The following is a 16,350-nucleotide window of genomic DNA, read 5'->3' on the forward strand; positions in this document are numbered from 1 at the left end:
CACTAATATTAGCAAAACATTAATAACTTATAACTAATATAATAAGCAGTGATTTTATGTATGTCATTGTATTCATTTAACCATTTCCAAACCTCTCCTCATAGCAGCCCAGTACTGATTTTAGTTTTCATCCAATACCTGGTTTGGCTAATCAACACCTCATTAAATTATATCAGGTGTGCTGGTCATCGAATTTAATAAATCCGTGCAGTTGTTGAGATTGTCGAGGAGCAATCTGGAACCAAATTTCGTTCTTCTAACTAGCTTACAAGATAAGTACTTTTTAAAAACATGAAGAAATTATTTGAAAAAAATCTTTTTGCTGCATTAACGTTCACACTTATTCCAATGGTATATGGTGTTTTTAACACACATCCAAGATAAACGGTTTTAAACTATTTGCTTAGGTGCCTAAGACTTGCACAGTACTAAGAAAAATACTTAGTATTGACATCGGCCCACAATTTGCATACTAGCGTATAACTAGTTATAAGCTTATTACTTGCTAGGAGCCAAGTATTACCTGCCAGCTCCAGTGCAGAAACTTAGGACACTAAACAGGCCTTGGTTGATGAAGTAAATTTGCGATAAAAAGGAAATTTTAACTGAATTAAATGTTCACCCCTTTTGAACTGAAATTAAATTATTGAATTGTTCCAAATTCTATTATTTCAAATTATATCAAACTTTGCATTGTATTGTTTCTGTGTAATAACAGCACTTTTAAGACTGAGGATGCCCTGTTACTCACATTCAACAGAGCATTTCCTTCAATACTGAATAACAGCACATGAGCTGTCTAAACCTGTCCCGTTAGGCTCCTCAGTGTAGCATTTCCTTCAGTGTAACAAAACGCTCAGTCTTGCCTCCTCCTCCTCCTTTTTCTTCCTCCTTGCTTGGCTGCTGTTAAGTGGATGTGATGGGTGCACTCCATTACTTAACCTTTCTGGAGCTCCCCGCTCACGTCCGGCAGGATTGATCGCCATCAGTGCAGGAGAGGAGCCCCACGCAGCCCGCTTGACTGGGACAGCCCATCGGCATGCATGTTCGGGCCAGTGCACGGTGGCCATCAATATACAGGAGCCTGCCGTCATTCGAGGTCATAAAGCACTTTAAAAAATGAATAGATCAGAGAGTAATTCTCTTTTGCCCCGCTATTCACATGAGTCCTTGAGGCCTTTTGCAGGCTCCTTTATTCGCTTTTATTGCGGAGGGGAGCAGGTATTGAGGGAGTTAGTGTGGGAGAGAGCGGCAGTTTGAAAGCAGAGAAAATCGATGCAGGGGGACGCTGGAGTTTTCCCCTCGCTGGGTGGTTGAGTCAAACAGAGCTGTCGCCTGCTCTCTGCTTCGTTCACACTATGCGGCGTTACGCTGTGTCATTGGGCTTTTCCAGCAGGTTCTGTGGCAGACTGTGTGAGCTTTTTCTTCTCGCTTTGTCACAAAGTCGCAAAGTTTTTTACAAAAACATTCCAGTACCTAAAAGTACAAACATAGGATGCTATTCTTCCACACATCTGAGTCTTTAAGAAGGATGGGAATGAAACTTTTATTGGCATTTTGGAGATTTGATTGGCATTTTTTCCCCTGTGTTAAATTAGGCAAATAAATAGTAATTGTTCACTACAATTCACAGAAAATGCCTAATTTAAGTTTTAGTGTTACTAATTTCCCACAAATTATGTTCTTTGACCAGGAGTGTTACAGCTTTTGCATACGACTATATACAGTGCTCAAGTGTAGTCTTGGGACACCTTATCATTTTTTTGTTGTTTATTTTGTTTGTTAATATATTCTGGAAATTGTGCTTTACCATATTCAAAAGTACATCATTTCAGCTATATTATCAATAGAAGACACTCACCCCCCCAACAACATCACCTATCACTCCGCCAATTTTGTTTCTATCCAATTGTTCAAACCAGTGGCCTCCAGTGCTATTCCTAGAAAGCCACCATCCAACACACTTGACTCAAAATTTCATTAACTTTTGAAAGACATTGCTTTAGAAATATTCAGTTTAATCAAGCATGGAAAATTGAATTGGTGGAAAGAGCCAGGAAGACATCAAAACCTGCCACACTCTGACCATCAAAAAGAGGACATCCAGCAAGCCTGGTTTGGCAACTCATGTACTCAATGTATAGAAGACATTAAACTGTCATCCAAAGGAAGTGATATATCAAAATACTAACATAAATAAAATAATAAATACTGACCTACATAAATTAAAGAAAAAAGTTTTTCTATTTACTTTACTTACGTTTTTAAGTAATAGCCAGGATCATTTTGGGGTTCATTTTAGGGCTGGGCGATATTGCAAACAAGTAAAATCTCGATTATTTTCACATTTATTAACGATTCTCGATTCCAACTGCGATTTTTTTTTTCTTTGTTCTTCTTGCATAATGCCATTGGAAACAGACAATTTCTTTTTTGAATAGTAACAGCACCACCTGTAATTATTAAATTGTGCAAATAGTGGTTCCTTTCAAGGGACTCAAACTGTGCAAGCACAACAAAATTTGTAACAAAACAAAATAGCAATAATTAAAACATAAAAGAACCATTTTAATTAGTGATATTCTTTTAGGAATAGCAAGCAGCTTCCTTAAAGCTCACAAGCAACTCTCACTTCAAATAATGTGCAAGCAAGACCTTACATTAAGAAAAGTGCAAACCACAAGTTCTTTACAGGTTTCTTGAACGGAACACAAGCCTGTCTACTGTTTCAGGCTTAAGAGACGCCATTTGAAAGGTAAAGGCCTCAGGAGGCTTCCTGCGGAGACGATGTTCGCCGGGCTTCAGCGAACAATGTGCCGTAATTGCGGAGAAAACGAACAACCGCAGACGTCGCGCGGAGGCTTCGTTCGCCGTGTCACGCACATGGCAGCTGGGCGAACGTCCGCGGACGAAGACGCTACGCGACAAAGCCTCTGATTGGTCAGTAAAAAAAGAGGCGTGCCTTTAAACAAAGATGGACAACTTTGAGGAGCTTCGACTTCGGCAGACACACTAATATTTCACTGTGAAACGCGCATTTGTTAAATAAACACTGAAGATCTCATAAATGTAAGATATTAAGTCTACTATTCGGTAGTACTTAGTAGTACTCAGCATCAAAACATACAGGTTAACTTATATTTAGGTTCACAAGAGGACGAGGCTGAAGTTGGCTTTCTATTCACCATTTTCAATTCACTTCTTGTCTGAATTTTCCCGTTCCACCTTAAATGGTGTCAGTATTCTGAACTCGAACGTCGCCATAGGTAGAACTGTGAAAGAATCGTTTTCCGGCAGTCATGAAATAATTATGAACTGTCAGCGTCACGTGGAGGATCCGCGACAGGCAACACGAAACCGCAGAAAGTACGCGATCTTATAATCTCGCGAAGGCACTTTCGGCTTCACACAACCTTCGAGAAGTTCGTTTCGCAAGAAGTGCTGAGGCCTTATCAACGTGCCCTGCCGCACTGAAATCTCGCTCAGTTTCATCGCGTCGTTTCATTCATTGCTCCCATTCCGCTGGGCGTTTGTGTCGTAAGGGCTGGAACAGATTCGTCGTACTGCGAAATTTGGTTGCAACTGTCTTTCGACACAACTTACACTTTACATGAATTTGTTCAACTTCTGACCTTTCAAATCCGAACCAGTTCCACACCACTGAACTGATGTCTCCACCTTTCTTTGGTACGAGTTCGCGCCTCCATCTTAGTGTTTGTGTTTTTGTTTTCTATCGCGCGCGGCTGAGGTCAGCACAGACCTGTAAGAGGCGGCGTTTTTTTATTTTTTTATTTAAGATGCGTAGTTACGTCTTGAAAATTCGAATCGTTTTTGTTGGTATTTTAATTAAAGTACAAGCAATGTAAACATGTACAAACTCGATTGTCACATTTCGAACATCGTGTGAAAACGTTAATTCGAATTAACCGAATTAATCGTGAAAATCGCCCAGCACTAGTTCATTTAGTAAACCTGGTCGTTATTGCTGGTTGTTATCTTTAGGTTGAAAAGTGATAAATAAATAAGACACAAAATGTATTGAGAGAGTGTCCCAAGACTACTTTTGAGCATTGTATTTATTTTGAGTTTCTGGTGTGTCCATGGAGATATTAACCAGGTCTATTACATCAAATTTGACTGCTGCGGGTTTAATGATACGCCAAGGTATAAAACCCTGTTATAATCACACCGTTTCAAATGTAATCATTCTGATAACAGTGTAGATTTTTCCACCAAGTTATGGTGGAAATATATGGCTTACTGCATCAGTAATAGTCTAAATAACTCAGGTTGTAGTTGATTTATTGGTGTAATAAAGAAAAACAAACGGGTCAATAAGAAGTCTGTTTATATAATACTGGTGGTAAATGGTTTCAATGTGTATCAGGCTCTTTAAACAGTATATTCACTATAAATGTATCAAGAAACATGATCATTTTCAATGCTGATGTCATGACAGAAACTTTTCATAATGTCTCATTACCAGTCTCTGTTTATGTAGTCGAGTATAGCATGCATGTGTACTGTGGTGCCTTGTTTGCATGAGAAATATACTTGAATGCCACTAGTGAATAACATTGACCTTTGCAAAGATGCAAATGAATGTTATTTTGACTGTATGTGCTGAACACAGTAGTTGAACATTAGCTCTGAAGTAGTTTTCAGGTGAGATATGCAGTGTGCAAAGTGGTCCCAGTTTGAGTGTAATTTGGTGATTACAGTGGTTACTGTGTAACTCTTTCAGGCTCCACTCTCTGTAAGGACCTGAGGTTATATTTGAGCAAGTGCTTCACACCTGGATCCATGGACAGCCAACTCCAGCAGGTCATTAGAGAGAACCTTTACCTGCGCGCAGTGCCCTGTAAGACACACACAGACACACACTGCAAATCACACATGTATACACACTAGGGCTGTCAGGATTCATCGATTAAACTTGATTACTTGGTTAATTAGAGCAAAAAATTAATGATTAAAATGTACCTTGAATCATTAAGGAATAGTTGGCAGTTTACAGGATGATAATGCATTTTAAGTTGTCCTACTGGTTTCTCTAACAGAAAGAAACAGAACCTTGACAGATACATTCATTTAAATGCACTTTTTTCCACAAAGTGTTGTTTTTTTGTTTGTTTGGTTGGTTTTTCTTAGTAAGTCATTTTAAATGCTTCCTATCTTTCTTCCAATACTCTTTTGGAATATTTGAGAAGCTAAAGGTATGCATAAGGTATGCATTGTGTTGTTTGGTCTGTTTAAAAATACTGATTACTGCATTGATTATCAAAATAATTGGTAGATTGGTCGAACTTGTTTGTGAACCTGGAAGCTACAAATTGTCATGGGCCCTGCAGGTTCATAAATTCAGTGCAATGCAACACGACACAACTGGGTTGCGTCCTGATGTTGGCGACTTACACAGACCATAGTAATCATGGAAACCAAAGAGGTAGGCACATGTACCAATAAGTAGAACTAATAACTAAATGGTATTCAGTGAATTCATAAACCTCACCTAAACAAACCATGTCTATCATGCTATGATCTGTGATCTGTTTGTTTCACAACGCACAAGGCAAACGGATCCGATTTCTGCTACTTCGATCTACTAGTCCCCCCTTAATAACCAGTTAACTGGTGAGCTAACTGATGTCAACACCTTAGCTGGTGGGGAACTTAAGAAAACCTTGTTATTTTAGGAATCTTTATCAAAAGTACTATTCAGACAGGTTTTACACAGGGAGGTTGGGTAATGTAATTTTAACATAGGGTGTCTGTAATCTTTACAGCCAGTTCATAAGGATGAAGAAGATGAAGAAGAAATCTCTGTATAAATTACGGTGATGAGAGCTACTTAATTTACATATTACTACCAGACCAAGAAAAGTTCCATATGCAATGCATTTGAGTAGAAATATCTAAAAAATATCTATGTCTTTAACCATAATTTTGTGTAACCATCTGCCTAGCTGTCTGAAATGAATGCAGTGTCATTAGCTTGGGATTTGACAGCCAACAGTCAATATCATTACATAAAATCAAACCTTTTTCTGTCACTTTACATGTTTTGGACAGCAGTGATTTACTGACAGGGCAGTTCACACAGGACTAATATAGTTTGTTTCACAGTATGTAGTAGCATTCCATGAAAGTTACTAAAGTCATTGAAAAACACTGGTAATAATTAGATAACCTCACCTTCCCATATAAAAGTAATCTCGTCCAAATAGTGCTAATGTCTGCTCTCGTGAAATACCTCTTTTTCTCTTTGTGCTTTTCTTTTCATGCTTTTTCTTACTAGCTGGCTCTAACCTCCAAATCAAATGAAACCACCAGTCATCTTCAGGGTAGATCTTTTGAAAAACATCAACAGTCACATGTGAATGATGTAAAAGATAAAAGTTTTTGGTGTGGGTAGGTGAGGTGGGTGAAGTGTAGATTAAAAAAAGCTGTTATTTAAGGCCCTTTGGTCTGATTCATATCTGAGCCAATGCATTAAACTACATAGCCCCTAAGTAGAGTACGTGATTACTAATATATCAATAGTGACAGCTTTAATACACACACAAGCACCCGAACATACACATTCACACTTCATTGTTAAGCATATGCAATCACACTTTTGTCTCGCACATTATTTTCTCTCTCTCTCTCCGTCTCGCACATAATCACCCGTGAACCACAGGCGTTTTATTTTCTTCTCTCGCAGACCCAACATCAAAGTCTTCATGCTTCTGTACAATGAGAATCCTGTAAGCATGAAGCCTTTAAAGTTTTAAATCCTCAAATCTCTCACAGAGGCAAAAGTTCATTGAATCGCTGGCAAGGCGACAAACATTAGCCATCTCCATGGCAACTGTCAGTGAGCGTCACCCTGGTGTGCTCACGTGCATCCGTGCTTTGCCTTCACAACACAGCCAATGAGTTTTCATTATCAAGCAACATCACCAGCCGTGAGCTGCCAGCACTGCATACTAATACAGGCAGTACACTCACCAGTGTTGGATTAAGGAATTCATTTAATGCAATTTAGCATGGAGTGGTGCATAAATATAACCGTGTAAGAGTTAATTTATCACTGCTGATTTTGCTGTGAATTAATGTAAAGCCCCTCATGGATTTGACTGCTTGTATAGGCTCCTTCTGCAGTGCATCAAATTGCCTCCCCCCGTACTACGGCACAACTGTTATTTTACCTCATACCTCATGTCAGACCTTGGTTTGACTACATTACTACACTAGAAATTGGGCTTTTGTGTATGTTAGCTTTATTTCACTACAGCAGAAACAAAAGAAACCAGCCTCTGAACACCAGAGCAATTAAAGTTTAATAACAGTACAGAGATAACTTAGTGTACATTGGAGTTCTCAATACGGAAGACACCTCACATGTAGGGCTAGGTACTAATCAAAAAATTCTGTGGCATTCAGTACCAGATTTTCATAGTCTGTCTTAGCATCCGTGTGGCTATAGGCATGTTTGCTCCAAAATTTCAGCTGCAGCTATCTAATAATAAAGCGTATGCATGTTATTAATGCCAGCACTTCTTGATTAAGCCAGTCTGTTGCGGCCTGTAAATACACCCACTTCCAGCACCTCACACTCATTTCTACCACATTTGTGTTTATAAGTAGAAAATAAGGCATTTTTATTATGATTTAATGTGATGAAATGTTATAAGCTGCATTCCAAAAGCTAGGCTGCAGCTGAGAGCGGTGCTCTCGGCAGGGCTGTCTTCTGAACGCTCCTCATTTTTGTTACATAACGCAAAACAGAATAGTCTACCAAGACCGCTTTGTGATGTCATCAGAAAGGAGGGTGCGCACAAACTTACTGAAAATAGTGTTGATGTAAATGATAAGCTATAAATAATATGAATGGTGTAATGTGACAGGAAAAACAACTTGTTCGTAATTAAATTCTCTTAAACTCTCCAAAAGTAGGTGCCTTTCATACCCTACATTTAAATTACACCCTCTTAAACAGATATACAACCAAAGTAAGAGCATGCTGTATATCGTCTCTGTCCAGGAAAACTGTCCAGCCTTCTAGCAAAGATGCTGCCATTGATGTGTGAAAATTTCATGATGAATGAACAAACAGAAAGGCTCCAAATTGCTTAGAATAAGATCTCTTAACGTTAACTTACATTATAAGTAAAGAACATTTTTGCCTTCTTCTTTTAAGTGACCATTTTGGAGATTTTTTTTTTTTTGGTCAGCGATTACTTGTTACTATATTTTTTGCTGGCCTTTTTAAACAGTGTGTAGTAACATCCTCAAAATGAACATAGGCTGGATTTCTCAGCTGTATTCTGAGGATCCTTATGATTGGAACAGCCTTGGATGGCGTAGTGGACTAGAAATACAGCCCTCCTGGACTGCAGCCTGGCTTTTGAAACTTAGTTATTGTGCAGAAGGAAAAAACATTCTTTGCATTTTTGTCTCTCATTTTGTGACAAAAAGTCGACCATGCAATCTTAAACCTGTAGATACAGAATGTAAACCAAATCTAAATTCATTGCATACAGCAATATGTAATTAAATATGTGGGGTTAATAGAGCTCTTTGTTATAACAGTGTACGACCCATTATTTGAGTCAAGGCTGCTACAGAATACCTCAAACATCCGGTCCCTCCCAAAGTAAAGGAAACTCACTTTCAGATTCTGTCATCTATTTACCCTGTTATTGATTTTCTTTGTGGTACTGTTGGTTTTGAAAATACTCCTTGCAGCTTTTGTCATTCACAGTGTGAAACCGTTTTTGTCCTGTTAACATGTGAGAACCTTTTTGTCTGAGACTAATAAAATAGCTTCCAACCTACCTGCATTTCAGTGACCTTAATATCAATGTCTTATTAACACTGTTATTTTTGTGTCCACATTTGTTAAACGACCAGGCTTTCTCTCCTTCTGGGCTGAATTTCATCATTATGTGGTTGCTTTTTGTAACAACTTTTAATTGCTGAATATGTACAGTGAGATTGTTAGTTAATATTTTTGTATATTTTTCTTTTTAGCCTCTGGTATGTGTGTTTATTTTTTTCTTTAAACGGTTGCTGCTGCTTGCTTTTTGTTTTATGTGTTGATACATTAATAAAGAAAGTATTTAAATATGTAAGTACTAAATTACATTTGAATATTGCAGAAAAATGAAAGCAATAACCCAGTTTCTAAAGGGTAAGTTTCTCATTATGAGACTGTAGTATGCACAGCTATTCGTACTGTGTTGTTTTGCCAGTTCATTTAGAATTAATGCGAAGGCTCTAGTTCAGCAGTGCATCAGCAGTGCGTTAGGGAATACTGCTTATGTTTTTATTTTTCATTTGACTTTTTCTGAGTATGTTTGCTCAATGCAAGGTCCAGTCTCTCGCACGTGAAGCTCAGCGTTGCTTTGATGTGTTATTTACTCTCCATTTGCTCAGTGTTAGATTATATCAGATGAAGCCGTGGAGAGCTGTGCTGTAGTAACGCTGCTTCCTCTGAGCTAGGCATCAGGTAGGATAATCTGCTTAAATGAAAACCTGTCTGGTCGCGCAAACTTTCATTTGTGAATCAAACCTGTGGCACAGTCCTGTAATCTTATCCCTGCCAGATTAAATCACTGACTGATTGAACATCGGAAGCTTGTGACATAATCAGAGCTGGGTTTGGTGTGTTCTGCAATTACCGTTACTAACCAAATGAGGCAGTTTTATCTTTACACTGCAGTTCTATCTTTAGTTACACGCAACACTCAGTATTGAAATCCATCCAGCATTGAAATCCATCCTGGATTGAAATCCATCCTTAGGAAAACGAATGTAGACTTTTTACAGATGATGTGGTCATAGTTTATTAATGACCTCTATAGTTTTTAACATGGTTACCAACATGTGATTATCTTCTCTCAGAATCCTTTACAATATGTACAAGAAATCTTTCTTGTTAGTTAATAAATGTAAAATATACTGTATAAATCACAAAAAATAGCATAAAATAAGTACAGTTGAGGAATTTTGTTCCAATACACATTATAGACACTCTCAAGGATTTTCTTTTCTTCATGAAATATGTTGTTGGGAGTGGGCTTTACACATACAGGAAATATCCATACTATGTTATGATTAATACCACCTTCATTAGAGAAATAAAAATGTATTTTCTATTATACATCAGTTGTTATTCTGTACAAAAATGCATTATAACTGTTCTATCAAAAATTGTTACAAATGGATATACACCATTTTGGGAAGAAACTCTTCAATAGGTGTTATATAAAGTTACTTTATAAATATTGAAGTTGTGTACCATAAAAGGCAGCATGTATTATATAAAGGTTTTTTTTATATGTCATAGTTTTTCTTGGGGGCAACTGTCAACATATATTCCAAAAAATGCAAATATTTAAAACATATAAAATGCATAATACACAGTTTAAATCTACACATAACATAAAAGATGTATAATGGGTGTTATTTACAGTTGCATTCTGAATATTAAAGACGTACAGTTATACAGTTATAAGATAGTTAGAAAATATTTGGTGCAAGATATTCAAGAAATTTCTCTTAGTGCAGGTGCTAATATAAATCTCAAGATAAAAATAAATAAATAAATAAAATACACAGTGTAGTCATAATAAAGTGTACAAATTATAAGAAATTAAAAATTAATTTATAAATTAAATTATATTATAATTTAAATTAAATAATTATAAATTAAATTATAAATTAAAAAGATGTAGTTACAGTTGTATGCAAAAGTTTCATCGAGGTGCCTAAACTTCTGCATTTGACTGTATAAAGTTATTAAATATTCAACGTACAAAACGTACAAGAAAGTTCTCTTGGTGCAGGTGTCTATTTAAATTTCAATAAAAGAATAAATGCATAGAATGCATAATGCTCAGTGTACAATTCTACAATCTACATATGATTATTTGCGACTAGTATTAAGTACTGTTACATTATAAATATCCATATAGACAGTAAAATCTGTATAATAAGTATAAGTATACAAGTATATAATAAGTAGTGGATTATATTATGTACAGTTACGTTATAAGCGTCAGTGATGTGCACTCATACTGATATGATATAACATATTCGGTATTTAATATTTTGAGTCTGTTTATGTCCCAGGTACCACCAGGCAGCCGCGGGACGGGGAGATCTCGGGGGTGGACTACAACTTCGTCTCCATCGAGGAGTTCTTCTCGCTGGAGGAGTCGGGGGCTCTCCTAGAGAGTGGCAAGTTCAAAGGTCGGTATTAGCTTAAGCCTACAGCACTGTAAGAGCATAATAAACACTGTTCTACAGCTAATACTAATTAACACAGTATGCAGAATACAAAACATCCCACTTGACTGTTTCAAGCAGACTTGTTTGACCTTGATTTTTAAGCAGCTGTTTGAATGACTCAGTTTGGGAGATTTGCACTTATTTGATGCTTAAGCAGTATTTGTTTAAGCACACTTTGCTGAAATGCTATTTTTGTGCTGTTGTTGTAAGGCAGAATCAAAAACAGGCTGCGGCTCTTGTGTGTTCTTCAGTGCTGTCTGATATTTGCGATGCTCAGTGTTATTTGCAGATCTGCGTGTGTGCGTTTGCGCTGTGAGAGTCAGGGTTTCCTGCCAACATTAAAAAACATGCTAGCCTACCACCAGCTCCAGAAACGCTGGTTGAAAATGCTGTGTTAGCGTAGACTAAATTCCAACATTATCAGCTAAAACAGCTCAAATAGGCCCATATTAGAGCAGGTGCCTGCCTCAAATAAACCTAGATTGAATACATAAATGTATCATCACTGTCCAGAAAAAACAGCATCTGTCTGGATAGAAATAGAAATGCTCCAAAACTGACAAACAATGTAAAATGTTATTACATTAAATTAATTTTTGCTCTACATACACTCACTGAACACTTTATTAGGTACACCCACCTTGTATCTAGACGCAGTGTCTAATTGAACGGCTCCACTTAGCCCCCTTTTACGCTGTTCTTCTGTGGTCAGGACACCTACAGGACCACTGCAGAGCAGGTATTATTTGGGTGGTAGATCGATCTTAGCGCTGCAGCGATACTGATGTGGTGGCATGTTAGTGTGTGTTGCGCTGGTATGAGTGGATCGTTTTTTAAAGTGGTCAGTGAGTGTACATGGATATAGGTAGACAGATATAATTTGCAATGGCCACTAGGGCAACCAAGACAAAGAATATTGTGGCCAAAATCAAGTATTTGTGGCTAGAATTATAGAAGCACAGTCTTTTGTGAATATAAGTCAACACATGCTCTACAGAGAACATACTTCTGCACATTTTAATGCACAATTACTGCATATTTGCTGAATTTAACATATTGGGGAAATAATCATAACATAAACATAACATGGCTTTTATTTGTAAATTTTATTTTTTCACAATATGTTAAACTCATAACTAGACAGCGCATAACTAGACATTGTGCACTAAAATCTGCAAAAAATGCCCTATTTGTTTCCTGTGGAGTATTTATGTACTTATTTTTGAGTACAAAAAAAGTGTAATTTGACCAGGTGTGTTCAAAGTTTTGCCAAAGACTGTACATTGTAGAAAGTATTTATTAAACAAAAGCGAAATGTAAAATGCTATGGCCAGGGGCACAACCCCTCAAAGGAAAGGGTCCACCGCTGGCCACATATTATTTGGATGGTGGGCCATTTTCAGTACAGCAGTTGCACCTGCATGTTAGTGGTATGTTGGTGCATGTTCTGCTGATATGCAAGTATCTGACATGGTGTTGTTGCTGGGATTTCTTACACACCTCTGTGTCGCTGCTGGGCTGACAATGGCCCACCAACCAAAAATATCCAGCCAACAGTAGTCATGTGACCAGCAACTGACCACAGATGAAGGGAATGAGTGGCTGTAAGTTTTCTTTCAAACCAAGCAGGAACACGCCTCACATATCTAACCAGTTGTTTAAAAACTGAGACCAACTCATTAAACAAATGGAATATGGTTTTCATTTGAATAGTCTGAATAAAAACCTGCAGCCACAGAGGATGACTAACACAAGTTTTACATGGCAAGATGATCCATAGTCTTTAAATGTACACCTACAGCGCTGTATCAACGATGTGTTTGTATTTAAGAGGCCAGTGTTCAAATATAAACATGCTGCAACACACACTACCGTACCATGTTCTGAGAATTATCCATGACCCAACTTATGTCTCGTAAGCCGCGGTCCTATGGTGGTCCCTTCCTGTTCTTGGACAGGATAGAGGGTGCTGACAAATTTTGCAGCAATAGATGAGCTACAATCAGTAATCCTAAACCCACAAACTGGTAGGTGTTCCTAATAAAATGGACAGTGAGTGTATGTGCAAGGAATGGGGATGTGATACGTGTATTCTTCATCTGTTCAAAGAATGTGTCTAAGCATTTGGTTGGTTACTAGTTTAAATCCCAGTTTGCCAAGTGGTTTAAAATCTGAGAGCTGGAGGGTTTCTTTGCCCTTTCACAGGGTAAAACCGCTGTGCTCTTGAGCTTTGCACTTAACCTCCGGGTGCAACAGCATGACATTAGAGTTTACCTACCTGCTCAATGATTGCCCAGTGTCCCTCCGGTGAATAAATAAAGGGTATAGACGTTGGTGTTACATACAGTACGGTCTGTTGTGAATTGTGAAAAGTCATTTTTCATGTAGCATATTCTGAAACTCTGTATTTTGTCTCTAGTCCAATGCGAGGGCGGTAAACCAGTTCCCCTGGCAATGAAGTCCATTTTTTTTATCACTCCGCACAGGAGAAAAGAGGCTTTTCTCTGTAATCCCTGTTTCAGTTCTCCTTGCTCTCTCACACTCTCTCTCTCTCTCTCCCTCTCTCTCTCTCACTTGCTCTTCTTTGCTGCTGTAAACAAGGCCACCGTGCAGTTAAATATCCCTCAGAAAGAGGATGGAAGCTGAAGCTAGTACACTCAGCCCCGTTTTCCACCGCTTAAGGCAGAAAAATCTCGTCCCTGGTGGGCTTTACCTATAAGCCGTAATTAAAGCCACCAGTTTTATGAACATGCAACCTATGGTATGCTGTTGGCCATGCTCTGTAGTTTTAAGTTTATATGTGGTAGCTGGAGCTTTGCTCTGCTCTTCTCCAGCGCTTCTCGTCTAATTGCAGTCAGTTGCCTTGAATGTCATTTCATGTAATATATTCATAAGCTTACTGATTAAAGTTTATAAAAATAGGTTCAAAGTACTGTATTATCTAGGCCAGACAGTGACGGCAAAGCATAAAGATGAGCGTTTCACCTCATTTGACTGCACAGAACATTGACATGAATCTGTTGTACTAGGAACGTAAAAATATAATTCTAATATGTTCATTTAATAGTGTAATTTATGATTTTATAGAGAGCTTTATTGTGGATGATGAGATTTTTTTCCTCTATGGCTTTCACAAATCTCACATTCAGTAGGTTTCAGGTTGAATTTCTATTTAATGAGAATCCTGTAGTTTAGTCGCTCATACACCAGAGTGCGTGAAAAATCTGTAGTACCTTGATGTCAAAGGCTATGATTTGAATAGCTCAGCTATAGACAAACCTAATGTATCATCATAATAATCTAATTCATCTGTTACACTGTATATACAGAGACAGAATGATGGATGTAAAATTATTAATGACTAATGAGCTGCTATTCCTGCACCTCCTTTCATCCACAGGGAACTACTATGGGACACCGCGGCCAGTCCACATTGGCCCCGATAGCCCACCCATCACCTACCAGGAGCATCGCAACCTGCTGAGGAACTTCCGCACACGAAGCAAGTCCCTTAGCAACCTGGAGAAGGCTGTGGAGGAAGGGGACAACAGTGAGGAAGACTCAGGTCTCTCAGGTACTGCACAGGAAGGTGCACTATGTAACATACTGTTATTCAGGCTTCAAGAACATCTGACAGTACAATAACAATCATACAGTGGGAGAAACAATAGCTGTTGTAGTGTCTCTGTGAAAGATAGTAATTAAGGGGCCTTCAATTAACTAGCCTGGTTAAAATGACTCTTTCACTTTGTTTAGCTTTGAGGACTCAATAGAGGTCTGTTTCTCTGGTTATATCTTAACTGGATTGACCAGTGCGTTCATTCTCATGGGGCCAGACTTAATCTCGTAACAAATGTCTGGGGACAACCATGAAAAAATTTTTGACTAAACGTGAGTGTAAATGTAGATTTATTAGGGTGAGAACACAATTTCTAAACCAGTACAAAATTTTGGTGATATTTCAGCAAAACACTTCATGAAGTGGGAGCTAAAAGTAGGTGCAGAGAATTTTTAGTGAGGGGAACTGCCACTCAGTAACATCTGGGTTTGTCAGGCACTAGAAGGCGCTCACAACTGAATGGGTTCCTCTAGAACCTATGTGCAAAGCCGAAGTTTGTAAATGCTTAATTATTTTAATAAAGATAAATGCACATTCTCAACACAGAACAGCATAAAATATTTCCACTCTGCTGTCGTATTTTTAAGTGCTTTTGAACTCCAGTTATAGGTCTTTCTAATGTTGCCTTATGTACACTCAGGATGTCAGTGAGCATGAACCACTTCAGCCAAGGAGCTGAGCAGCTTGCCAAACAACCAGAAAGTTGCAGTAATGTTAGCATCATACTGCCCAAAGCCTGTTTGCTGAAGAAGAACAGAAGATATTCTTTTTTTAATGAAAAAATCCTTCTGGTATTCAACTGGAAGGTCCAGTTACATCAAATTTCTTGCTTGCAAGAGTCCAGATAAACAGACTAACATAACGGAGACAGTGGTTATCTTGAAGTGCTTATCCATTAATCAGGGAAACTAGTAAAATAAAATAAGAAACGTCAAATCATATAATGAGCATTTCACACACTTGCACTGTCAAGAATGGCACCCTGATGGACCTTTCATAGTGAGCTTTGGGTTAATTTTATTTGTCCTCAGAAGTAAATTTCATGAGTAAGTTCATTCAAAAGGATGTTTCGCAGTGGCACTGGCACTTAACATTTCCACTTTGAGATGAGACACATCGATTTTGGGAATACTAGGAGAAAAAAGCCGAAATCTCAATTAATTCATTAACTGTTTTTCGTCAGCTTACTTTTTTAAACCCCTTACATGGCCAGGGCCACCAGCAGGCCCAAGGTTTTATTACACACTTCTATAACCTAAGAATAGCTCAACCAGTTTGCATTGAAGTCCCTGTAGTTACTAAATAATAATAAGTCTTGGTAAATAAGAAGACTGGAATTTTAAGGGATTAACATACCAAGTTATTGCTTCTCTACTCAAGCTGGAAATTGTAAATAAAATGAAAAATCTGTGTTAATTGGCTTTTATACATAATTTATGTTCTCGGTTCAG

At 37.9% G+C, this 16,350-nt stretch overlaps 1 protein-coding gene across 3 annotated transcripts in view; it reads left to right on the forward strand.

Annotated features, from left to right (window-relative positions):
- The window catches only part of magixa (MAGI family member, X-linked a), a 73,998-nt gene that overhangs the window by 13,176 nt on the left and 44,472 nt on the right, over positions 1-16,350 (forward strand). For all 3 annotated transcript variants that reach the window (XM_036578337.1, XM_036578340.1, XM_036578339.1), the window contains exons 3-5: positions 4,745-4,861; positions 11,122-11,241; positions 14,681-14,854. In XM_036578337.1, the coding sequence (XP_036434230.1) occupies positions 4,745-4,861; positions 11,122-11,241; positions 14,681-14,854 (411 nt within the window). The remainder of the gene's footprint in view (positions 1-4,744; positions 4,862-11,121; positions 11,242-14,680; positions 14,855-16,350) is intronic.

This window comes from Colossoma macropomum, unplaced genomic scaffold, assembly GCF_904425465.1.
Source record: "Colossoma macropomum unplaced genomic scaffold, Colossoma_macropomum, whole genome shotgun sequence".
Lineage (NCBI taxonomy): Eukaryota > Metazoa > Chordata > Actinopteri > Characiformes > Serrasalmidae > Colossoma > Colossoma macropomum.